Raw genomic sequence first — 26,713 nt, forward strand, 5'->3', positions numbered from 1 at the left:
CGTGGTGGCTGAATGGATGGAGTGGAAAGGGTGGATTATAGAATCACTCAGTGGTATTTATTGCATGCTGCCTATGTGCAGAGCACAGTACTAAGCACTTGGGAAAGTACAACAGAATTATTCAATTGTATTTATTGAGTGCTTACTGTGTGCAAAGCACTGAATTAGCAGACGTGTCCCCTGCCCATAACAAAGGTTTGTGGAGGGCCACACTCGCCTGTACAGGATGTACTCATAGGATTGTGTTGCCAAGAGTGTGATCTTGGAATATCTAGAATACTATTCTCTTATATAAAGATAATAAATGCATATATCCCTTCAGGACTGCAGCAGGGATGCCAAGGAATAGCACCCATTTCTTCAGATGACATTTTCTAGTGAATATGGAGTCTTGTCCTATGCTGTTGTGTCGTCTCTGACCCATAGACATGCCATGGACTCATCTCTCCCGGAACGCCCCACCTCCATCTGCAATAGTTCTGGTAGCATATCCATAGAGTTTTCTTGGTAAAAATACAGAAGTGGTTTACCATTTCCTCCTTCCATGCAGTAATTTTGAGTCTCCGCCCTCAACTCTCTCCCATGCTGCTGCTGCCCAGCACAGGTGAGTTTGTAGCAGATTGCTTTCTACTCGCTAGACAGTGCCCAAGCTAGGAATGGAATGGATATGCCTCTGCTTAATAATAATAATGATAATTATGGTATTTATTAAGCGCTTATTATGTGCCAAGCACTGTACTAAGTGCTGGGGTGGATACAAGCAAATTGGGGTGAACACAGTTTCTGTTCCGCATAGGGCTCACAGTCTTATTCCCCATTTTACTGATGAGGTAACTGAGGCACAGAGAAGCGAAGTGATTTGCCTAAGGTCACACAGCAGACAAGTGGTGGAGCTGGGTTTAGAACCCAGGACCTTCTGATGCCCAGGCCTGTGCTCTATCCACCACACCATGCTGCTTCCTTGCTTGACTCTCCCTCCCATAGTCGAGACTGTTAGAGCACTGGAAACTCTCCAGGTGTGACCCTGAGAGGTGGAATATGGAGTACTTCACTGTTAATCCAGTTGGAAAATAAATAGAAAAATCAAAAGCTTTTATTCTGTCAAATTAACATGGTCAAACAAGTCATTCAGCTCCCATACCAGAATACCTTCAGCCACCTCAAGCTCTGTGTAAACCAGAGAGGCATTTATTGCTCCCATTTCAGAAGCTGTTTCTCAAGTTTGGGGATGTCCACTCGATGCATCATCAGGAACTGGCCATTTAAATGGAAAACAGGAATGTCAAATTTGTATCTTTCATACCAGGCAGAGTTCTCTGGGAGTGTGATGTCCACCTCCTGTAAAATAAACTGAAAACAACATACACTGAATGTTTTCCATTCTTTATCAATCAATCATTTTTACTGAGTGCTTCCTGTGTGCAGAGCACTATACTAAGCGCTTGGGAGAGGACAATAGAATAGAGTTGGTAGACATGTTCCTTTATGATTCCAACTACATCTGCTGATGCTATATTTCTTCAGGGTGGGTTTCAGTCAATGCTGGCTTTTTGGTTCATGCTCTCAGCCTTCAGAGTGGGGAGACCGAGGTCCTCCATGGCTCCTTGGGAAAAGGAAAGGCTACCTTCTGTAATTATAGGAGTTTCATGGAAGCATATCCTTGTAGAACATTAGGGAAAACAAATGACCATTTGAAGCACTGGGAAGGCAATTTGCAACTTTCTAAACTTCCTTGATAATTTCTTGACAGTGTTGTGTTTTTTCCATAATTTAGGACAGGGACAGTGACTACTAATTTTCACTCCATTTTCCCCATCCCCTAGGACCGTGGCATGACACACTCACAGTTGTGAGAGGGATGGAGAATAGCAAGTTTTATCCACAAACAGAATAGAGAAGCAGCGTGGCTCAGTGGAAAGAGCATGGGCTTTGGAGTCAGAGATCATGAGTTCGAATCCCAGCTCTGCCACTTGTCAGCTGTGTGACTGTGGGCAAGTCACTTAACTTCTCTGAGCCTCAGTTCCCTCAACTGTAAAATGGGGATTAAGACTGTGAGCCCCACGTGGGACAACCTGATTCCCCTGTGTCTACCCCAGCGCTTAGAACAGTGCTCTGCACATAGTAAGCGCTTAACAAATACCAACATTATTAACTCCTCATCTACCCACCCAAATCCTGTCGCCTCTCTGACTTTCTCATGTCTGTAAACACCATCCTTCCTGTCTCACAAGCCTGTAATGTTGGCACTGTCCTCGACTCATCTCTCTCATTCAAGACACACATTCAATCTGTCACAAAATCCCACCAGTTCTATCTTCACAACATCTCTAGAATCCTCCCCTTCCTCTCCATCCAAACTGCTTCCATGCTGATCAGAGCACATACTATCCCACTTTGACCACTGTATCAGAATCCTAGCTGACCTCCCTGCCTCCTGTCTCTCCCCACTGCAATCCATCCTACACTCTGCTGGCCTGGATCATTTTCTAAAAAAAACGCTCAGGTCACATCTCCCCACTCCTCAGAAACCTCCAATGGTTGCCCATCCACCTCTACATCAAACACAATCTCCTCACTATCAGCTTTAAGGCACTCAATCACCTCTCCTCCTACCTTACCTCGCTGATCTCCTTTTAAAAGCTAATCTAAACCCCAACCTGCACTCTTCACTCCTCTAACGCCAACCTACTCAGTGTACCCTACTCAGGATACCTCGTTCTCATCTTTCTCACCGACGACCCGCATCTTCCCTCTAGCCTGGAACTCCCTCCCCCTTCAGATCCTGCAGACCACCACATTCCCCACCTTCAAAGCCTTATTAAAATCACATCTCCTCCAAGAGGCCTTCCCTACCAAAGCCCTCATTTCCCCTACCCATCCTCCTCTTTTCGTGGCCTATACATGAGGATCTGCACTCCTTAAGCACTTGATATTCACCCCATCCCCAACCTCACAGCACGTATACACATACCTTACACTCTGCCATTTCCTCTATCTGTAAATTACCTTAATCTCTCCCCATCTAAACTGTATGCTCATTGTGGGTAGGGATCATATCTATTAACTCCATTGTATTCATTCATTCAATAGTATTTATTGAGCGCTTACTATGTGCAGAGTACTATACTAAGCACTTGGAATGTACAATTCGGCAACAGATAGAGACAATCCCTGCCCAATGACGGGCTCACAGTCTAATCGGGGCAGAGCAAAACAGAAGGAAACAAAAACAAGACAACACTATCATGATAAATAGAATCAAGGGGATGTACACCTCATTAACAAAATAAATAGGGTAATATTATATACAAATGAGCACAGTCCTGAGGGGAAGGGGGGAGGAGCAGAGGGAGAGGGGGCTCAGCTGAGGGGAGGTGAAGGGGGAAGGGGGAAGGGGGAGGAGCAGAGGGTGGAGGGGGAGCAGAGGGAAAAGGGGGGAGCTCTGTCTGGGAAGGTCTCTTGGAGGAGGTGAGCTCTCAGTAGGGCATGTGCATTTTCCCAAGTGCTTAGTACAGTGCTCTGCACATAGTAAGCATTCATTAAATACCACTGATTGATTGACTTGGGGAAGCCTGATTCCTAAGGCCCGACTCAGTGGCCGATTTTAATATCTGTCTCTGGTAGATGTCTCCTGCCTCTTTGGAGACTATGTCGCACAGCAGCCCCTTCAGACTTTACTGACCCAAACCATCTTCTCCCATCATCCAGGCAGTCCTGTGGCTGTCTCCTCCTGTTGTCCAATCAGGATCAAGCCACTACCTTGTTTTTCATTGTCCATCTTTAGTATTCCCTATGCCATGTTTCCCCTCCATAAGTACAGATCATTCGAGAACAGGCATTCTACCGTGACACTCTAGTTCAGCATGCTGTCTCAACACACTCTGAGGAAATGCACTCCGTCTCCAAATCTGGGGGAAGTCTACCGTGCACCTTTCCCAGCACACACATATTTATCCACTGGCTTTGCCTTCAGCTGCCAAGAAATCAAGCAATCAATCAGTAGCATTTATTGAACACCTTCTGTGGGGACAACACTATACTAAGCACTTGAAAGAGTACAATAGGGTAGGTAGGTACAGTCCCTGCTCTTGAGGAGCTTACAGTTGAGTGGGGGGGATAGCCACTAAAAAAAGGTACAGGTAGGGGGAAGCAATAGAGTATATAGATATGTATATATATAAGTGCTACAGTGGTCAGCGTGGGGAGATGGGGGATGAGTATCTAAGTATGCTTGTATATTCAGTTTCCCAAGGGACCAAAGCATGCAAGGGACTAAAGAATCGTCTCAAAAACATTGGCTGTGACGTAGTCTGCCACCAAAATTGTTTTTGGGAAAGTACGCAGCCAGATTCAGGGAATAGGAATGCTCAAGGGGAAGTATTTAAAGAGAAAACCCACATTGCACTTGCTGTTTATGTTAGTTTTCATTTATAATCATGCTATGAGTCAGAGAGAAGTAAATACACTTTGAGGTGAGTTTTACAGAAATCAGGACCAAAATATATCCCTATGAATAATGGATGCCAGGTGAAAAAATATTCCCCAAAGATTTCAGATGAAAAAAATCTTTTGTACAATCAATCAATGGTATTTATTGAGTGCTTACTGTGTGCACAGCACTGTACTAAGGGTTTGGGAGATACAACAGAGTTGGTAGGCACGTTTCCTGCCTACAACAAGCTTACAGTGTAGAGTTTACAGGACACAGACACTAATAATTATGATAGTTAAGAGACTACCTTGTGGCAAGTGCTGTGCCAAGTGCTGGGGCAGACACAAGACAATCAGAAGGAATACGATCCCTTTCCCATATAGGGCCCCCAGCCTAAGCAGGGGGTGGGGGATGGAAAGATTATTTAATCCACAGATGAGGAGGCGCTGAGAAGTTAAATGACTTGCCCAGTGCCACACAGAGCCAAGTGACAGAGCTGGAATTAGAACCCAGGCCTCCACCTTAAGTCCTGTCCTCTTTTTGCTAGGCTTCACACATCAGAATCCCTTCACTTAACTTCTCTGTACCTCTGTTTCCTCATTTGTAAATGGGGATTAAATGCCTGCTCTCACTCCCCCTCAGACTGTAAATTCCTTGTGGATAGGGATCATGTCTACCAACTCTGTTGTAGTGCATTCTCTCAAGCACTTAGTACAATGTTCTGCACAGAGTGAGCACTCAAAAAATACCATTATAATTGTTGTATTTAAGTGCTTACTATATGCCAGGCACTGTACTAAATGCTGGGGTGGATACAAGTAAATTGGGTTGGACACAGACCCTGTTCCACATGGGGCTCACAGTCTTAATCCCCATTTTACAGATGAGGTAACTGAGGCCCAGAGAAGTGAAGTGACTTGCCCAAGGTCTCACAGCAGACAAGCAGCAGAGCTGGGATTAGAAGCCAGGTCCTGCTGACTCCTAGACCCGTGCTCTATCCACTAGGTCATCTGATTACCTTGTATCTACCCCAATGCTTAGTACACTGCTTGGCACAGTAAGAACTCAATAAATACCACAATTATTATTATTACACCCCCAAACATAAAAATTAATAAAAAGTAATACCATAACTTACTCTGTTTTTATATGGCTCAAGAACTTCCTTTGCTTCAATGCAAAGTGGACATGGATCCTATAGAAAAAGAAACACAATGAAATTATCTGTTAAAAGAAGGCATTAAATAAAGGATAGAATGCTATTCTTTGTGAAAATAAGCCCAACTGATTTTAAAATCTGTTTTATTCTAGTCCAAAGTTACAGTGATTTTCAACCTAAGCAAAAAGTTGGATCAATTTAGAATTGCATCATATATGCTTTGTTGATACTTTAGCTTAGCGGAGAGGCCGAGAGTGTATTTACAACATATCAATTTATTAAGCTTCCCAACACCCTAGTGAATAGAATCCTATTTTATATGAGATACTGGTGATGGATAAACTGGAGAACTGAGACATTAATAATAATAATCATGGTATTTGTTACGCACTTATTATGTGCCAAGCACTGCACTGAGGCTGGGGTATATACACAAGATAATAAGGTTGAACAGAATCCTCTGTACCACATGGGGTTCACAGTCTAAATAGAAGGGAGTAGGATTTAATTCCCATTTCACAAATGAGAAAACTGAGGTACAGAGAAGTTAAGCAACTTGCTTAAGGTCACGCAGCAGGCGAGTGGTAGAGCTGGGATTAGAACCCAGGTTCTCTGACTCCCAGGTCCGTGCTCTTTTCACTAGGCCAAGCTGCTTTTATAAGACAGCTCTTAGCTTTCTCCAAGGCCAGGTAAAATGTCCTGAGCTTTGACTGGCAAGGGAGAAGGTTTCTATAATTCTGCATTGTTGTTTTAAAGCATGTTAGAGTAGATAGACTCGGGGATATACTTTGTGGGCATAATTTAAGGTTGAGATCTAGTGAAAAAATTAGGAAGGCAGAGAAAGTCAATGCCAGATCTAACTTAGAGACAAAAACAGAATTATACTGCTCTCACTAAACAGAAGCATAAGAAACAATTCTCTTTTAAATGAGAATCTGGCATGAATGCTGGCCTTTGAAAGGTTTTAGCAAACAATTGGTTTGATTTTCTAAGACTAAACTATGCTTTTAGTAAAATAATAACTGTGGTATTTGTTAAGCCCTTATTATGTGCCAAGCACATACTAAGCACTAGTGTAGATACAAGATCATCGGGTCCCACATGGGGCTCACAGTCTAAGTAGGAGGGAGAACAGGTATTGAATCCCCATTTTGCAGATAAGGGAACTGTCACAGAGAAGTGAAGTGACTTGCCCAAAGTCACACAGCAGGTGTATGGCAGTTTCTCTGACTCCCAGGCCCGGGCTCTTTTCTACTAGGTCACACTGCTTCTCTAATTTGAAAGCATTAATTCCTTCTGAAGTCTAAAACCTAGATCAGAGTATAAAAGAGTATGGCAACCTTTTGAAGGAGGTGAGTATGGTACATCCAGTTTGCTGAAGAATGGGATTGTTTTGCACAACATTTGGCAGGGTGGCCTAATGGAAGGAGCGTAAGACCAGAAGTCAGGAGATCTGGGTTCTAGTCCCAGCTCTGCCACTGGCCTACTGTATGACCTTGGTCAAGTCATGTAACTTCTCTGGACCTCAATTTCCTCATCTATAAATTGAGACTAAGATCCTTGCTCTTCACGCCTCTTAGATTGTGAGCCTCATGGGGGGGCAGATGCTGTGTCTTATCTGATCATTTTGTGTGTATCTTAGCACATAGTGCTTAATAAAGACCATAATTTATGATGAGGAAGAAATTGGTTATTGTTTTGTAAGCTGTAAAATATCATTTGTTTTCTATTTACATCTAGATTCCAGGTCCCTAAGTAGGTTTTAATCACTTGAAAATCTTTCTGGTCTTATAGGAAATGCTAACAAAGTTTTGGGCTATTCCAGTTACATAATGAGCAAAGTCAAAAAGCTCAGGAAATGGGCAATTTGGTTATCATGATCAGGTGTTCTGTATTGGGTTGGTTAATAATAATATTGATGATAATAATGACAGTATTTAAGTGCTTACAATGTGCCAAGTGTTGAGGTAGATATAATACAATCAAATCAGACACAGTTTCTTCCCACATGGGGGCTCACAACTGAAGTATGAGTGAGAACAGATATCCCCATTTTACAGATGAGGAAACTGAGGCACAGAGACATGAAATGACTTGCCCAAGGTCACACAGCAGGCAAGTAAGTAGAGCTGGGATTAAAACCCAGGTTTCTTGAATCCCAGTCCTATGATCTTTCTACTAGGCCATGCTGCTTGTCCCCTGGTTCCAACATCTGAAAGAAGCCTGGAATGAAGTGGTAGGAAAAGGTCAGAGCAGCTCCAGCTGAGTATCTCACCCATGACAAGCTGTCTAAAGCACAGCCAGCTCCTCTGGACTCCAAGCTAGGCTGTAGTTTCTCATTTTACTTTTTCAAGCCGCTGCTGCTCTGCTCCACACTACACTGAGGACATTAGCCCCAGTATATATATCCCCTCCATCCCCCTGTCTCCCACTGCATCTGTGTTTTCTTGGACCATTGGCCTTGTCCCCTGGAAGCCCCTCCCCCATCACCCCTGGAGCTCCAGAAAATTGGTCACTTTATATCTGGCACTGTGAGAGAAGTTCTTTTCCCATATCCTCTCTGCCACTTGCTTGAAAAATTGACCCTAGAAGGTCATTATCTATTCTCGGGACTGTGCACTTGAATAAAATCATTTTGCTTTGCAAATGCCAACTGTATGACACCTACTAGGAGTTATGAAAGCCCTTTAGACTAGGCAAAAATTCCACAAAAGAGGTTCACTTTATAAGCTATGCTAGGAAAAATCTGACTGTATTCAGAATATCCTATTAAAAAGGCACATTTCCCCTTCCATTATTGTACTCATTACAAACCTCCCCCGCCCCCCCCTCCATTCCCCAGCACTTCCTTTAGGACAACAAACCATCCAAAAGAATGTTCTCTGGTGATGATTAAGCAACAGAAAGTACACATTCTCATATAACCGAAATTCCAGTAGAGAAGAAATAACAATTGATAAAAAATGAGACAATTTTAGCATAACCTAAAATGATCTATCTAGAAATGATAGAATGTGGATTTCTAAATCAACTTCTTCCTTCTCTTCATCTTTCTTATCCAAGAATCTGACAGTCCTTAGGAACCCAAACTCTTGCCTATACAGCCAAAGCAGAATGAAGTTTGTGAAAGAGCATACCCCAAGATGGAAAAACTGAGCAGCAAAGAGGTACATTGCACTTTCATTTTCATTCCTTTCCACACTGCAGCTTTTCAACTATGGCTATATCCTGTTTTCCACTTTTCAAAAAGCAACTTTAATAGCTAATCATTACCTTTGTGAATAAGGTTAACACTGGCAGATTTCTCTTGGAAGCACAGAGATTTCTTAACAATAGCCCAAGGGGGTATCTTATTCTCTGTACTGTGTTCTGAAACCAAAGCATCTTTGACCTGTTTAAAAAAAAAAAAAGAAAAACCAAGTTATGTACACTGCTCTTTTAAAATTTTAAACAATTTATACCTCAGAAAATGAATCAACCAACCAAAAGTGTTTATTGAGTGCTTACTGTGTGCAGAGCACTATACTAAGCACTTGGGAGAGTACAGTACCATAGAGTGTTTTTTTTGTTTGTTTTTTATGGTTCTTGTTAAATGCTTACTATGTGCCAAGCACTGTACTGCCAAGCACTGGGGTAGATACAAGCTAATGGGATTGGACAAAGTCCCTGTTCCACATGGGGCTCACAGTATAAGTAAGAGGTAGACATGAACCCTGCCCTCAAGGAACTTATAACCGTGATCATAAGAGAAGAAATCAAGCTTAGAAACTGCTTCTCAGATTCCAGCAAGATCTCAAAAACCCAGATATATGGCAGGCTTCCATGATACTTCCAACCCCAGAAAAAGGAAGAAGTTTCCAACACTAACACCTTAGCCATGTCGGTTTATTGTAGAAAAGCCAGAGCATGCCAGTCACCTGCTTTCTGGGAGCAACACAAAGAGGATTCATTCTAAATTCACAACCAAATCTACTGAAGATATTGCAGCACCCACGGGTCAACTAAGGATCTGAAGATCTATGGGTACACATCCATTGTTTTCTGCAGTCGATCAATCAACTGCACTTACTGAGCGCTTACTGTGTGCAAATAAGAGGGTGAAGTTCCTGGAATGATCTCTGGACAGCCCTGGCAGCCACCTCTCCTACTGCTGTCACCACAGTTAGTAATTGGGCTTTTTTTGTGTGGCCGCTTCAGCAACCTCAGCCTTTGAGATGTTGTTGCTGCTTCCGAGAAGAAAGAGGAGGGTGGGATGAAAAGGAGACAAGTGGGGTGAAGGCCTCACCACTTCACTCTGGGAAGCGTTTCCCAGTTGGAACACTCTGGGATTATCCCGGTAAACCACTGTCTTCATGCAAGGACTTCCAGCAATAGCACATCCTGGACTGACAGGGGAATCAGCCAGGGTTCCACTCTCTGGCCCTGCTCTAGGCTAGAGCTGATATGAGTGCTTGGAGAGGTTTTTTGAATTCTAACTCCTCTGGCCCTCTGAATTAGTAAAATCAAAAGTCTCACTTCTGTTGCTTCCTGTGACCTAAGCAGCGGGTTGACAGAGACTTCCTCACTAAGAGGTAAAACCGACATCTAGTGTTACTCCCTGGTGTGGCAGGCCTTTTTGTAGTTTATGTGCTTTCTTTTCAGCATTACCCCTCTCTCTTCGGCTCTCCACTTGGGCATCTCACTCCATTCCTGCCTCATGGAAAAAAAAAATCTTGATTTTCCAGGTATTGGTGGTTATAGTAGTTGTAAGAGTAAGATAATTTACTGAGCACCCACTGGGTGCAATGCACTGTACTAAGCACTTGGGAAAGCACAACAGAAGCATGAGAAGCAGAAGCTCCTTCCCACAAGGAGCTTTTATTTTAGAGCTGGAGACAGATATAAAAATATTTACAAATAGGGTCATCTGAATAAATAATTAACTGTATAATCAATCATATAGTCCCAAATAGAAGCTTAAGGAGGGTATAAATACATAAATATATAATTGCTAGAGGTGGTTGGTAGGTTGAAGTCACCAGAAGAGGCTTGTTGGAGGAGGTGGGATTTTGAAGGTGAGGAGATCTGTGGTCTGTCAGATTTTTAGAGGGTTGGAAGGGAGCACTAGACTGGTGGAAGAGTGACAGTGAAGAGAAGGAGGGGGGAGAGCTGAAAGCTAGATTCGGCTAGAAGGTTGCCTTAAGAGGAATAAAGACAGCATGCTGGAGAAGAGTGGGTAAAAAGTGTTGTTAAGTACAATGGAGTAAGTTGGCAGAGAGCCTTGAAGTCAGTCAAGATAATTTTTACTTGATGTGGAGGAAAATGGGAAGCCATTGGAGAGATTGGAGGAGAGGGAGATGGAGAAGGAGTGATGCCTCAAGAAGCAGTGTGGCACAGTGGATAGCGCATGGGCCTGGGAGTCAGGAAGTCAAGGGTTCTAATCCCAGCTCTGCCACTTGTCTGCTGTGTGACCTTGGGCAAGTCATTTCATTTTTCTGTGCCTCAATTGCCTCATCTGTAAAATGGGGATTGAGACTATGCGTTCCATGTGGGACAGGGACTGTGTCCAACCTGATTTGCTGGTATCCACCCCAGTACTTAGTACAGTGCCTGGCACACAGTAAGCACTTAAACACCACAATTATTATTATTAAGATGATCCATGTGGCTGCTCGGTCTGTCAAGCACTTCTGTGTCCAATCTCCTGACCGAATTCCTGAACTCCCACTGACATGATCAGATTTCCAGGATCTCCAGTCTTTTTTTAAATGGTATTTGTTAAGCACTTACAATGTGCCAGGCACTATATTAAGTGCTGGGGAAGAGACATGAAGATCAGGTTGGACACAGTCCCTGTCCCACATGGGGCTCTCAGTCTTAATCCCCCATTTAACCGATGAGGTAACTGAGGCACAAAGAAGTTAATAAATCAATCAGTGGTATTTATTGAACACATACTGTGTGCGGAGCACTGTACTAAGCACTTGGGAGAGTGGAATAGACACATAATAATAATAATGTTGGTATTTGTTAAGTGCTTACTATGTGCCGAGCACTGTTCTAAGCGCTGGGGTAGACACACGGGAATCAGGTTGTCCCACGTGGGGCTCACAGTCTTAATCCCCATTTTACAGATGAGGTAACTGAGGCACCGAGAAGTTAAGTGACTTGCCCAAAGTCACATAGCTGACAAGTGGCAGAGCTGGGATTCGAACCCATGACCTCTGATTCCAAAGCCCATGCTCTTCCCACTGAGCCACGCTGCTTCTTCAATACACACATTCCCTGCCCATAACAATCTTACGGTCTAGAGGGAGAGACAGACAATATAAATAGTGGGGTACTGTATTTTCCTAGCCATAGCATTTAAGTATGCAAGAGATTCTCTTTCAGTGATGCTCCATTAGATGGTGTGCCAAAATGGTGTGCTTTAAAAATCGTCAAGACGGATCTGGTCAAAAGTTAGCTATCCTCATTATACAGATGAGAAAACTGAGTCCCAGGGAAGTTGAGTAAGTTGCCCTGGTCACACGGCAAGACAGCGACAAGGATGGCATTAGATCCCGGGTCTCCTGACTCCTGGCTGGTCCCATGGTTTTTCCACTAGACCACATTGCTATGAGTGAGGTAGATAGCTGTGGAGATGGCAGTAGCTTATATGGGATTTTAGCTACTGTGATTTATTGAATCAATCTATCAAGTGATTGATCAGGAACATTTATTGAGCACCTACTGAGGGCAGAGCATTGGACCAAGTGCTTAGGAGAGTAAAATAGCATTAGAAGACATGATCCCTGCACTCAAGAAACTGATAAGGAGACATACTTCAGATAAATTCAGGGTATATAAGATACTGGAAATCCGTGTGGGAGAGTGAACCCCTTTACTCTGGCAAAGATGGCCTCAGTTGTTGCAGTCTGGACCTCCGGTGGTCAGTCCTATGGCTGAAGTTGCAGTTTGGGGGATATAAAGAGTTGAGGTTTGTCAGTTATGGTTGGGGGGTAGGGGGGGCAACGCATGAGCAAGGGGTTGGTAGAGAGAGAGAGAGACAGAGAGATGAGAAAAAAACACCATGGCCAAGTGGAAAGAGCATGGTTTGGGAGTCAGAGGATGTGGGTTCTAATGACAGCTCTGCCACTTGTCTGCCGGGTGACCTTGGGCAAATAGCTTCACTTCTCTGTGTGGCTCAGTGGAAAGAGCGTGGGCTTTGGAGTCAGGGCTCATGAGTTCGAATCCCAGCTCTGCCACTTGTCGGCTGTGTGACTGTGGGCAAGTCACTTAACTTCTCTGTGCCTCAGTTCCCTCATCTGTAAAATGGGGATGAAGACTGTGAGCCCCACGTGGGACAACCTGATTCCCCTATGTCTACCCCAGCGCTTAGAACAGTGCTCGGCACATAGTAAGCGCTTAACAAATACCAACATTATTATTCTCTGTGCCTCAGTTCCCTCATCTACAAAATGAGGATTCAATACCTATCCTCCCTCCCACTTAGACTATGAGCCCCAAGTGGGACCTGATTATCTTCTATCTACCCCAGTGCTTAGTACAGTGCTTGACACATAGAAAGCACTTAATATTATTATTATTATGGCACAGTTGAGTACTTTAGTTAGAGAGGTGGAGAAGGCGGAAGGAGAGAAGTAGCCAATTACAGAATTGCACTGGGTCCAAATTAATCAGTTTAACAACTCATAAAACTTCTACTTTGAATGCAAATATTGGTGGTCTAAGTAATTTTCCCATGTTCTCCATGGCATGAGGTTTTTGGTATGTCTAGGCCCCAAACCTAAACAGTAAGCAACCGTTGGTAGTGTTGTCTGTTTGGTCAGACGAGATATGAATGACAGATCCGGCTCTTAGTCATCTGGTTTTTTGGGTTTGTTTTTTTTAGTGTTGGGGATTTTTGCATGTTGCTCAGAAAATCCATTTTTCTGTCTCAAATACGAAAAATAAAGGCTTTCGGCGGGAGGCATATGAGGGTGTATCCCAAAGATCCAACTTTCCCTAGGATCCTCATCCATTCCGCCGGTGGTCGTACGGCCCAATTCAACGTGCCTGGGTTGAGGAAAACGCTGGCGCGGGGGCGGGGGGGGGATTGAGACCAAGTTCAAGACCAAAGGGGGCGGGGCAAGACATCAAGAGGAAGAGGAGGGGCTAGGGTTTTTTTTTTCTTTCTCCCACCTCCACCCCCTTTCCTCGCCCGTCCCTCCCCCCGCAGTCGCTCGAGAGTTGCGCACTGCTCTTTCCCGCGCGGCGGCAGCAGCTCGGGGCTTCCTCGGCGGATGCGGATCTTGGGGCGGTAAAGTGAACCCCTTTCTTCCCGCAAAGATGGCCTCAGTCGCTGCAGCTGGCCCCCCGGCGGTCAAGGTAAGAGCGGCCCCAGCTGCAGCCCCCGCGTTGTAGCTGCTGCTGCCGCCGCCTCCTCCTCCGTAGCCCCCGAGAAGCGGAGCGAAGGGCAACTCCCCATACAGCGCCCGCGGCTCGCTTTAGGCGATCGGACGAGGACGAGGCTCCCTGGGCCCCTTCCAGGCCCGATTTTTTGGTCCCCGGGGCGGCCACCTTTTGGTAGCCGCTTCCGGGCTCGCCTGCAGCACCACATGCCCGAACATGTGGCCTGCGCCCCGGGGGACGGAGTACCCCTCCCGGCCCGTTCTCCCCCCCGCCCGGTACCCAACGGTACCTTTCGGTTCTGATTAGCCTGGGCTCGGATTCCTGGGTTCCCCCACCCCCGGGGCGGGTTGGGTCAGAGGGAGTTGCGTACTGAGATTTGCGGCCCTGGCTGGCGCGCAGTTCCAGGCCTGCACTTTCCAAGCCCCGGCGGCGCTTCCTCTCCTTCTTGTCCACCGTCCTTTCCACTCCCCTTATTACGCTCTACAAAACCCAACGTGCGCGCAGCGGGAAACAACCAACCAAAATCCTTTGCACTTTGTCGCCTTTTTTTTTTAAATCGTATCTGTTAAGCGCTTATTAGATACCAGCCACCGTACTAAGCGCTGGGATAGATCCAGGCTAATCGGGTTGGACACAGTGCGTGTCCCACCTGGGGCCCCCATTCTTAATCGCCATTTTACTAAATTCAGTGACTCGCCCAAGGTCACACAGCAGCCGAGTGGCGGAGTCGGAATTAGAATCCAGGTCCTCCGACTCCCAGGCTTTCTCCACCAAGGCCACTCTGTTCCTGCAGTTTCCCGGCAGTTCCCCGAGCTTAGTACAGTACTCTGCACACAGTAGGTGCTCAATAAATACGATTGATAGATTGAAGATTGACTTTTGGCAGGAAGTTTTTCGAAATTGGTGTGCTTGTGTCGTATGGCTCCTGCTGGGTAGAGGGGAGGACGATCGAGTCGCCCCGAGGTTCAGCCGTAGTTGACACAAAAGCCCCTTCTTGAGGATCAGATACACGGAAAGATAGAGCGCCGCTGGCATAACTTTTGAAAGTTACAGATTTTTTTGCCACGGGGAGGGGCTGAGCTCCTAATCGTATAGTTCTGCACACTGGCCTGCTGTAGTCGGAATGTCAGGGTTTTCAGCTACCAGAAAAACTGCACATGGTTTGGATGAAATGCAGATAGTCTCCTTAGGTAACTTGTTCCACGAGCTTCCAGTCATTTCTTTCATCGGCTTGACATTGAAAAAGAGTGTACGATTGGATGATGCACTACTTGAAAAGGAAAATTATGGCTTGTGAGATGCTGTATGTAGATTCCATAGAAAGCATGGTCTTACCGGTGCACAACTACAAAAAATTGCTTTTATGAGACTGTTGACCTAATCATTTTTTTCCAGGGAAAGTGTAGCACTACCCATTGTGTTGCAGGAATAAACGTATTTCTTAATCCTTGACATTGTGTCTTGCTATGCCTCTTCGTCATTAACAAGTGTTTAACAGTATATGTTGAGAATTTGATTGAATAATATTCTAGTTCCAACCTACCCTTAGGCACAGATCAAACGAAGATGATCATTCTTCCCCCAAGTGATTTACAATATAAATAATAATAATGGTATTTATTAAGTGCTTATGTGCCAGGCACTGTACTAAGCGCTGGGGTAGATACAAATTAATCAAGTCCCATCCCACATGGGACTCATAGTCTCAATCTCCATTTTTACAGATGAGGTAACTGGGGCACAGAGGAGTGAAGTGACTTGCCCAAGGCCACACAGCAGACTAGTGCTGGAGCTGGGATTAGAACCTGTGACCTCATGTCTTCCAGGCCTGCACTTTCTCCACTAAGCCATGCTAAATAAAGCAATGTAGGAGGTCTGACCTCAAAACTCTCAGACTCCCCTTGTAGACTGTAAACTCTTCATGGGCAGGGATCATGTTTCCCAATTCTGTTGTAATATACTTTCCCAAGTGCTTAGTACAGTGCTCTGCACACAGTTCATGGTCAATAAATAATATTAACTGAAGAAAAAGTGTGGCCTAGTGGATTGAACACTGGCCTGGGAATCAGAAAGACCTGGGGTCTAATCCCAGCTCTGCCCCTTGTCTGCTGTGTGACCATGGGCAAGTCACTTCACTTCTCTGTGCCCCAGTTTCCTCATCTATAAAATGGGGATTAAGGCTGGCAGCTCCATGTGGAACAGGACTGCGTCCAACCTGATAGGCTTGTATCTACCCCAGCGCTTAGTGCAGTGCCTGGCTCATAATATGCGCTTAACAAATAGCATTGAAAAAAGGCTATTTGAACTCTGAGAATGGAGGCTTTCCTGTTTACTTCAGAGAGGAAATTATCTCCCTGGATATTTTCCAGGCACAGTGGCCTCAGTCAAAGCTTGGAGCCCAGTGCCCTAAGACCCAATCAGATTTTCTGGGACCTCTGGGAGATAAGAGATTTTTTTCTGCCTTGGCAGCACACCTCAGCACTGGGATATCTCCCTTTACTGGCTCTTCCAGCTAGGTCTTGGAAGATTTCAAACAATGGTCCTTATTACATGTGCCTTTGTTGAAGTCTGGGAGACACAGGAAATGGCCACAGGCCTTAGGGAATTACATAATACTGCCCCGTAAAAGGATCCCCGTAAAAGGATCACAGTACAGTAGGAGACTCAGAAAAACAAGGATTAGTTATAATACAATTTAAAATTCAGGCCTGCAGAATAATGAACTAGTTGAACAATTCAAAGATTGAACCGAAAACTGGCAGTTGGTTCCTGTTTTAGATAGAGGTAGTTGGGGGAGGGGAATGCTCTCTATGGGATTCCTGCCCTTTCCTCTCAACATTCAGTTGTAGGGGAACAGGTTTTCTGCTCATACTCGGGGCAGAACTGTGCCTCATATTTTTGTTGCAGCCTGGAGATTGAGATATCTTCTTATAGCAAAGTTCTTTGCCAGCATTCACTTGACTCCAAGTGATAGAGCATAATGCAGTCCATCTGCCTGGGCTCATTTCTGAGGAATCGTACTGAGTTTTGGGAACACTTCCAGGTTATGGTCCAAAAGGCATTAAAGTGCTGAAGAGCTGTTATATTCCAAGCCCCCTTTACTGCTTCATTTGCAGACTGACACATTAGCCATGTCTTAACTGGCCCAGTGCATTTTTGAAAGAATGTTTTCCAGTTGAAAAAAATAATTGAGGCCTTAAATGTCCATTGAGCAAGCTTAACATTGAGAGCCATGCTAACATTAGTGAGAAATGCATTGGGCAGAAGGCAAAACCAATTTTCTTGAATTGCATATATACTATGACCCCTTTGTCCAAATGACAGGTTGCCTTTTGGGCATTTATACCCCTCAGTCGTGTTTTCTAGCCTGGAATACAGGGTGATATGTTGTGAGGGAGAGCAGGGCAGAGTTGCCAGCTCCTTTGAATAGCAGCTCTCAATTGAACCTATTCCTGGGGCAATTAGGAGGCATGCATAAGGATGCAACCCTGTGGGAAATTTGACCTCTGCTTAAATGCTCCATGAAGTTTTCAGCTATTTCATGCTGAATTGTGACTCAAAGTACCAGTGTCAAATTCTTCAGACTTATAGCTGGCTACAGAGATACAGGGATGTATTAGTACTGTGAAGATGCAGGCAGATGCCATAATTTTTTTTTTTTAAACCTGCCATTATGCCTGTCCCAGGCAGGCACTCTAGTCCCTGCATGATCTAAATCTATGATTCCCAAAGTGGATGGAACCACATTGCTTGGCCCAACCTCCCCCAGCTCTTGTGGGGTTTTTTTTGGGGTGTGGTATTAAGCGCTTATTATGTCTCAAACACTGTTCTAAGCTCTGGGGTAGATACAAGTTAATTAGGTCAGACACAGTCCCTGTCCAGCATGGGGCTCACAGTCTAATGTATTCATTCATTCATTTGTATTTATTGAGCGCTTATTGTGTGCAGAGCACTGTACTAAGCTCTTGGGAGAGTGCAATACAACAATAAACAGACACATTCCCTGCCCACAATGAGCTTACAGTTTAGAGAAGAGGCACGGAGAAGTGAAATGACTTGCTCAAGGCCCCCCACTAGGTAATTGGCAGAGCCAGATCCTCTGACTCCCAGGCTTGTGCTCTTTTCAGTAGGCCATGCTGCCGCCTCCTCCCAACCTCTGCATCATTTCAGGGGTTTTGCACTGGAATACTACTGGACACATGCTATAATCTGGTGATCTGTGGTGGTTTGACCCACTTTGCAACTGTATACAGGTGGTAGCATCCTCTAGAAGTGTGTTCTAAGCTACTTGGAGGTCCATCCTGGTCCTTGGAAACTGGGATCCAGTGCTGATTCTGGGATAGGTACAGACAGGGTGGTTTGAGACCCAGATTTCTAGCTAATCTTGTAGGGCCCTGCGATGTGGTAATGGATCTGTTTTAACTTCCAAATACCTGGCATGTGTTTTTTAATACTGCTAGTATTGGAGTAGTTGACAGTTCTTGGGATAATTAAAACTAAGCAAGCAGTGTGGCCTAGCAGAAAGAGCATGGGCCTGGGATTCGGGTGTTCTGGATTCTAATTCTGGATCTGTCTGCTGTATGACTTTGGGCAAATCACTCCACTTCTGTAAAGTGGGGGTTAAGACCGTGAGCCCACGTGAGCCCTGATTACCTTGTATCTACTTCAGCGCTTAGAACAGTGCTTGACACATTGTGTCAAGCACATATAAGCACTTAAATACCATATTTATTATAATTATTATTCTCTGTGACATAGGTTCCTCTTGGTAATGTTTTTCCTTCTTCCCACTGTGAGCCCCTTGTGAGACAGATAAGCACTGTGACTGATCCGCTTATATTATGTATATCCTAGTGATTAGTACAGTGCTTGGCACACTCTAAGCGCTTAACAAGTACCACAAGTATTGTTAAATTTACTGAGCACCTACCAAGTGCTAAACACTGTCTTTCTTGATGGAATCTGTCATTGAAAATGACTGGTAAGCATTAGTCCTGTCATTTGAACTGTGTCACCTGAGGGACATGGTTGGCTGAATGAGAAGTTTAGCCCTGGGGGTTTAGCATCACCTAAAACCTTCCTTCATTTAACTGTTCTCCTTTTCTGTGGCAGTGTATTTGCTCTCAAAAGACTGAATAGGTGAATGGCAGTTTTGGTGCCAAGAAGATCTGCCTTGGGCCCTGAGTTCTTAAGCAGTAGTGTTAATGGAGCACATTTTGAAGTTTTCCCTGGTTATGTCTTTGATTCCTTTTCATCTGGCCACCTCTAGAGTGTATGTCCCAGTGCCCAGCTCTCCATATACGATGGTTTTGAGAATTCCATCTTGGATGACCGCACCATTGTGACTGAGTTCTCTGATTATTGTTGCTTTGATGCCTGTGGCCCCACAGTGTTGCAATAGATATGATCGATGGATTGCAGGACAAGTTGTCCTCATTAGACAACCCAAGTAGAACCGATTGAGATATTCTATATGCCCTTGGTATGGTGTCCATGCCTCACAGTTTATTCATTCAGTCATATTTATTGAGCGCTTACTGTGTGCAGAGCACTGTACTAAGTGCTTGGAAAGTACAATTCAGCAATAGAGACAATCTGTGATGCCTTCTTCCTGTTGCCAGAATGTGTACAGCAGATGGATAAGCTCGAACCTACCATTCTGGTATAATTCCACAGGTATGCAGCTTTTTCTTCTGAAGCTTAACCTAGAACCTTCCAGTAATAATAATAATAATGTTGGTATTTGTTAAGCGCTTACTATGTGCCGAGCACTGTTCTAAGCACTGGGGTAGACACAGGGGAATCAGGTTGTCCCACGCGGGGCTCACAGTCTTAATCCCCATTTTACAGATGAGGTAACTGAGGCACCGAGAAGTTAAGTGATTTGCCCAAAGTCACACAGCTGACAAGTGGCAGAGCCGGGATTCAAACCCATGACCTCTGACTCCAAAGCCCGTGCTCTTTCCACTGAGCCATGCTGCAGTATGTCTGTGTATGGTGGAAATGTGAGCTGGATAATTGTAGAAAAATGTTCCAGATCATCATCATCATCATAACTGCAGTATTTGTAAAACTCTCGTATGTGCCAAGCACTTTACTAAGTACTGAGGTAGATACAAGGTAATCAGGTCAGACAGTCTCTGTACCGACATGGTGCTCATGGTCTTAAGGGGAGGGAGAACAGGTATTGAATCCCCAATTTTCAGATGAGGAAGCTGGGGCATAGAGAGAAGTTGTGACTTTCCCAAAGTCATGCAGCAGGCAAGTGGTGGATCTGGGATTAGAACCCAGGACCTCTGGCTCCCAGGCCCATGCTCGTTTCACTAGGTCATGCTTATAGCTGTATCCAAGACATTTGATGAGCACTTGAGAACTTAGTTGAAATGTTCACACCTCTTGTCCAGGACTGTAGTGTGATTGACCAGCAATTGTCTGTCTCCCCCTTGAGCCTATAAGATCCTTATGGATAGGGAACAGGTCTGCCAATTTTGTGATATTGTATTCTCCCAAGCACTTAGTACAGTGCTCTGCACACAATCAGTGCTCAATAAATATGATTGATAAATACTATTGATTAACATTTAGGAGGGAATTGGGGCCACTTTGGTCCAGTGACTGGGCAAAGCTCTTAAAATAGTTTCCTGTTCTTGTGGTCACGTGTTCCCTGTAATGCTTCAGCTTTCGCCATCCACAATTTCTCCTTCACTTGGAATAGCCGAGCTTGTGCCAACTGCGTAGTGTGCTGGTAGGTCTTGTTCTGGGCAAGCGCACTGATCATGTGGCTGGCCGGGGAGTCAGAGATTATGGGTTCAAATCCCGGCTCAGCCGTTTGTCAGCTGTGTGACTCTGGGCAAGTCACTTAACTTCTCTGTGCCTCAGTTACCTCATCTGTAAAATGGGGATAAAGACTGTGAGCCCCATGCGAGACAACCTGATCACTTTGTATCCTCCCCAGTGCTTAGAACAGTGCTTTGCACACAGTAAGTGATTAACAAATGCCATCATCATTATTATTATTATTATTATCCAGGCATAGAGAACCATCAAGTAGTCATTGATTCCTCCTTCCAGAATGAAACTGAAATGTTTTGAGAGGAGACATCTTGATCTCAAGCCCAACACCAGCCTGTTGCTGTTCTTAAAACAGATTGTCAATCCAGTAAAAACATATAGCCATACCCCAGGTTACAATCATCCTCGGATACATGTACATACAACCTGAGAATACATCTAGTATCTTTTGATGCCTTATCCCAGCTTAAACCACCCCATAATGTAACCATCGGCTCATGTTGCTAAAACAGGTGAAGAAGTTATGGTCTCTCCATCATTAGTTAGGATTTGGGGATTAAGAAGTCCTGTATCAATTCTTTTAAAAGTGGATGAATTTATAAAAATAATTGAAGGAGACCCTGAGGGTGAGCTCCTTGTGTGCAGGGAATGTGTCTACTAATTCTATTGTGTTTTATTCTCCCGAGTGCTTAGTAGTGCTCTGCACACAGTAAATGCTCAGTAAATACCACTGAATGAATGAATGGAGTTTAAAGTTGTGCAGAGGTGTTCAGAAGGAGTTCTCCTATCACAAAGTGTTTTAAATTAAATTGGACAAATTATTCCCTAAACCTGAACATTCATTCATTCAATAGTATTTATTGAGCGCTTACTATGTGCAGAGCACTGAACTCAGCGCTTGGAATGTACAATTCGGCAACAGAGATACTCCCTGCCCAGTGACGAGCTCACAGTCTAAACGGGGGAGACAGCAGAGCAAAACAGAACAAAACAAAAACAAGACAATATCATCAAGATAAATAGAATCAAGGGGATGTACACCTCATTAAAAAATAAATAGGGTAATATATACAAATAATATATACAAATGAACACAGTGCTGAGGAGAGGGGAAAGGGGAAGAGCCGAGGGTAGGGGGCAAGAGGAGGGGAGGGGGAGGAGAGGGAGGGGGGCTCAGTCTGGAAAGGCCTCTTGGAGGAGGTGAGCTCTCAGTAGGGCTTTGCAGAGGGGAAGAGAGTTAGTTTGGCAGACGTGAGGAGGAAGGGCATTCCAGGACAGCGGTAGGACACGGGCCAGAAGTCGACGGTGGAATAGGCGTGAACAGGGGACAGTGAGGAGGTGAGTGGCAGAGGAGGGGAGTGTATGGGGTGGGCAGTAGAAAGAGAAGGGAGGTGAGGTAGGAGGGGGTAAGGTGATGGAGAGCTTTGAAGCCAAGAGTGCGGAGTTTTTGTTTCGTTCGAAGGTTGATAAGCAACCACTGGAGGTTTTTTGTAGCCTTCTGTACAGGCTCATAATCATAATCTAACTCCTCATTTGTGATGTTATGTTTTAATTTATGTTAATCACTAAACAATAGTTTAGTGATGTTTAATGTTACAGTATATAGCTTAGAAAAAAATCTCTTTGTTTTTCCAGAGGTTCTGAAACTGGTCCCAAGGTATAAACATGTCTGTAGGAAAATGTCTCAATTTCAAGGAACATATCCTTGCTGTACTGTGGGGTATTCCTGTCCAGGACCAACTTTTTTTTTTAATGGTATTTGTTGAACGCTTACTATGTGCCAGGCACCGTTCTTAATGCTGGGTAGATGCAAGATAATCAGGTAGGACACAGTCCATGTCCCACATGGAGAGAAGCAGCATGGCTCAGAGAAGCAGCATGGCTCAGTGGAAAAAGCACGGGCTTTGGAGTCAGAGGTCATAGGTTCGAATCCCGGCTCTGCCACTTGTCAGCTGTGTGACTGTGGGCAAGTCACTTAACTTCTCGGTGCCCCAGTTACCTCATCTGTAAAATGGGGATTAACTGTGAGCCTCACGTGGGACAACCTGATTCCCCTGTATCTACCCCAGCGCTTAGAACAGTGCTCTGCACATAGTAAGCGCTTAACAAATACCAACATTATTATTATTATTAGCTCACAATCCCCATTTTACAGATGAGGTAACAGGCACAGAGAAGTTAAATGATTTGCCTAAGGTCACACGGCAGACAAATGGTGGACCAGGTCTAGAAGTCTTAACTTCCTTTAAGCTAGATGCTGAGACTTTCTTGTCTCATGTGGGGCCATTATGCCTGGCTAGCTAATGACGATGGCATTTATTAAGCACTTACTATATGCCAAACACTGCTAAGCTCTGGGGTAGGTACAAGATAATCAGATTGGGCACAGTCTGTGACCCATATGAAGCTCACAGGCTAAGAGGGAAGGAGAAAAGTTATTTTATCCTCATTTTGCAGAAGTGGAAACTTAGGTATAGGTAAAATGAATTGACCCGCCCATGATCACACTGCAGGCAAGTGGCAGGACCGAGATTAGAATTCACCTCTCTCGACTCCCAGTTCCATACTCTTTCTGATGATCACCATTGCTGCTTAATGGAGTTGTCATGTGTGACAGTGAGCGAACATTTTGAGAAGAATCTGATTTCTTCATCAATTTTTTTTTTCTCCCACTGAGCTGGATGACCAGTTGATGGCAAGCGGCCAACAAGGTTCTGCTGAGGCGAGTGATTTTTAAGATTATTTTTGCTCCCTTTTCTGGATTGGCGAGAGCAGCCTTGTCTCTGTATAGGACTGCTTTGGCCTACGAGAAGGATTTGGGCGCCACCATCACTTCTGCTCAACAACGAACGACCTTTATTCTCGCATCACCTGCGTGCCAGTTCGTGACTAGGAGTCTCCAGCAACGTCCTCGGTCTGCCCTTATCCCCCCTTAATAATAATAATAATGTTGGTATTTGTTAAGCGCTTACTATGTGCAGAGCACTGTTCTAAGAGCTGGGGTAGATACAGGGTATCAGGTTGTCCCACGTGAGGCTCACAGTCTTAATCCCCATTTTACAGATGAGGAAACTGAGGCCCAGAGAAGTGAAGTGACTTGCCCACAGTCACACAGCTGACAAGTGTCGGAGCCGGGATTCGAACCCATGACCTCTGACTCCCAAGCCCGTGCTCTTTCCACTGAGCCACGCTGCTTCCCTTACCCATCACCACGCTACTTCTGACAGGAGAAACTTAGCTCCCTCCCACGCTATTGTTTAATGGATTGTTAACATAAATTAAAGTGTAACACCACAAATGAGGAGTCAGAGTATGATTATGAGCCTGTGCAGAAGGCTACAGAAGTAGAGCCTTCTCGTGTTTTTTTTTTTCAGGTTTCATGCTTTTTGGCTTGCACAGAGCCATCTACATAATAATACTTGTGCTGTTTATGAGCCAAGCACTAGTGCAGATATGATTCAGTCAGATGATTCCACTTCCCCTTTTTGTTGTGTTCCAGACATACGGTGCAACAAGTTGAGGAAGGCAGAGTGTTTTTTTTTTAATGGTATTTAAGTGCTTAGTATGTGCCAGGCACTGTGCTAAGCGTAGGGCACAGTACATGTCCCACATGGGGCTCCTAGTCTTAATCCCCATTTTCCAGATGAGGTAACTGAGTCACAGAGAAGTGAAGTAACTTGCCTAAGGTCACACAGCAGGCAAACGGCAGAGCCAGGATTAGAATCCCGGTCCTTCTGACTCCCAGACCTGTGCTCTATCTACTAGACCCCACTGTTTCTCTGCAGAGTTGCCACCCACTGTGAAGTGCACGTAAGAGTTTTACTGCCCAGGTGCCCACAGCGTAGTGCTGGCATTCTACTGTTTGGGGCACTGTATGAGCCAGCTGCCATTGCAGTCTTTGCTACCCATTGTACAAACTGTTCGGGAGAATACAATGGAAGCACAACATCTTTCCTACCCTCGAGGTGCTTGCAGTCTAATGGGGGGAGAACGCAAATGGTGGAAGCAGGAGGAAGAACAAGGATATAGCAACAAGTAACACAAACATATCCAGGTGAAATAACTGAAAAAAATAATTCATCCTATGAATAGAAATGTACATATGCACCCAAGTATTGAGGATAGGAATAAAATGCTTAAGTGCTGAGTTGGGGTGATAGGTATTGATGCAACTGGTGAATTGTTGGAGCCGGCTTTTAGGAGGGGTTGGGATTTTAGCAGGGCTTTGAAGGTGAGGAGAATGGTGGCCCGTTGGATTTGGGTGAGAAAGGGGAGTTTGAGGCTGATGGAACTGAGTAAGGGGTCAAAGACAGGAGAATCAAGTGAAGTATAGTTAGGTAGGCTTGGGAGGAACGAAGAGTGTGAGCTGGAAGGCGTAATGGGTGAAGAGATATCTACGGTAGAAAGCTGGAGGAGAGACTTCCTTGTGGGCAGGGAACGTATCTACCAACTCTGTATTCCACACTTAGAACACTGCTCAGCACATAGTAAGCACTCGATAAATGGCGTTGATTGATTGATTGAGTGTCATGAAGCCAATAGTAAGTTTTTTTCTGCTTGATGTGGAAGAAGATGGGTAACCTTTGAAAGATTTTGAAGAATGGAGAGGTGTATGCCAAGCAGCTTGGCCTAGTGGAAAGAACACGGGGCCTGGGAGTCAGAGGACCTGGCTTCTGCTACTGCCCTGCCACTTGCCTGCTGTGTGACCTTAGGCAAGTCACCTAACATCTCTATGCCTGTTACGTCATCTGTAAAATGGGGACAAGTGACAGATTTGGGATTAGAACCCATGTCTTCTTGACTCCTAGGCCTCTGCTCTTTCCTATTGTAAGGAATATAGTAGCCCCAACAATAAGCCAGCTAAGAAAAAGTAGCCATAGCACTTTAAGAATATGTACATTTTTCAAAAAAAAACAGTAAAAATTTAGGAAAACCAAAATAACCGAGGTAATGTGAATGGTAAAGTCCTTTTCGGTGGGGAATGTGTTTTGCCCCCCCCCCCTTTTTTTTTTTTAAGTATTTATAGTAACATGGGCAATCCAGCCATTTTCTTGTACTATCAAGGACTCACCACAAGGTGGCAGCAATATGCAACTAATATTTGTTTGAGCCAATGCTTGCTTAGCATGAGAGGTTGAGGAAGTGTATCAGAGCAGTGCAAATTGGGGCATGTGACCACCGAAGGATTTGTCCAATTAAAAGGAGGCAATATGATAAGTTAATTGTATTTAAGTAGTCTTTGAGGACTATTTGAAGTGGAACAGTTTAGAATTTGAGACTGAACAATTACTTTCTATAATCAGTTGATCAGTGGTATTTTTGAGTGCTTAGTATGTGCAGAGCATTGTATTAAGCACTTGGGAGAGTACAGTTATAACAGAGTTGGTAGATATGATCCATGCCCACAAGTAGCAGATTTAAAATAAATTACACGGGAAGGGGCAGAGTAAAGGGTTATGTATATAAGTGCTGTGGGACTGGGGGTGTGATGAATATCAAAGTGTTCAAGGGGTACTGATTTAAGTGCATAGGTGATACAGTAGAGAAGGAATAGATCAAGGAAAAGGGAGGTTAATCAGGGAAGGCTTCCTGGAGATCTCATTTCAGTAGAGCTTTGAAGATGGGGAGAGTGGTAGTCTCTCACATAAGAAGGGAGAGGAAGTTCCAGGCAGGAGGGAGGGTGTGAGCAATAGGGTCCTTGGCGAGAGAAGTGACACTGAGGCGCAGAGAGTAGGTTGGTGCTAGAGGAGTGAAGAGGACAGGCTGGGTTATTGTAGGACATTAGGGAGTGGGGGGACTGGGAGAAGATGAAGTCCCATCTGGAGAGAGTGGCAGGAGAGATGATGTCATCTGGGGTGAGCCAGGTTTCTGTGACAGTGATCAGTGACCTGGTCAGGGACAGGTCAGAGCTGAAGAGAAGCTTTCCCCATGATGGAGCCAGGGGTCCGCAGACTGCA

At 44.7% G+C, this 26,713-nt stretch overlaps 2 protein-coding genes across 2 annotated transcripts in view; one reads left to right on the forward strand and one right to left on the reverse strand.

Moving 5' to 3' along the window:
* Positions 1 to 1,075: 1,075 nt before the first annotated feature.
* Positions 1,076 to 14,442, reverse strand: CX5H5orf63 (chromosome X5 C5orf63 homolog). Its single transcript, XM_029055444.1, has 4 exons — positions 14,254 to 14,442; positions 8,865 to 8,982; positions 5,571 to 5,627; positions 1,076 to 1,350 (listed from the first exon to the last, which is right to left on the reverse strand). Exons 2-4 carry the CDS (start codon positions 8,973 to 8,975, stop codon positions 1,189 to 1,191), a joined length of 330 nt encoding a protein of 109 aa, XP_028911277.1. The 5' UTR covers positions 8,976 to 8,982; positions 14,254 to 14,442; the 3' UTR covers positions 1,076 to 1,188.
* Positions 13,779 to 26,713, forward strand: part of LOC103164785 (methylthioadenosine phosphorylase) — a 59,106-nt gene continuing 46,171 nt past the window's right edge. The window contains exon 1 of the mRNA XM_029055442.2: positions 13,779 to 13,940. Coding sequence (XP_028911275.1) covers positions 13,902 to 13,940 — 39 coding nt within the window. The 5' untranslated portion in view covers positions 13,779 to 13,901. The remainder of the gene's footprint in view (positions 13,941 to 26,713) is intronic.

The sequence above is a fragment of the Ornithorhynchus anatinus genome, chromosome X5 (assembly GCF_004115215.2).
Source record: "Ornithorhynchus anatinus isolate Pmale09 chromosome X5, mOrnAna1.pri.v4, whole genome shotgun sequence".
Classification (NCBI taxonomy): Eukaryota; Metazoa; Chordata; class Mammalia; order Monotremata; family Ornithorhynchidae; genus Ornithorhynchus; species Ornithorhynchus anatinus.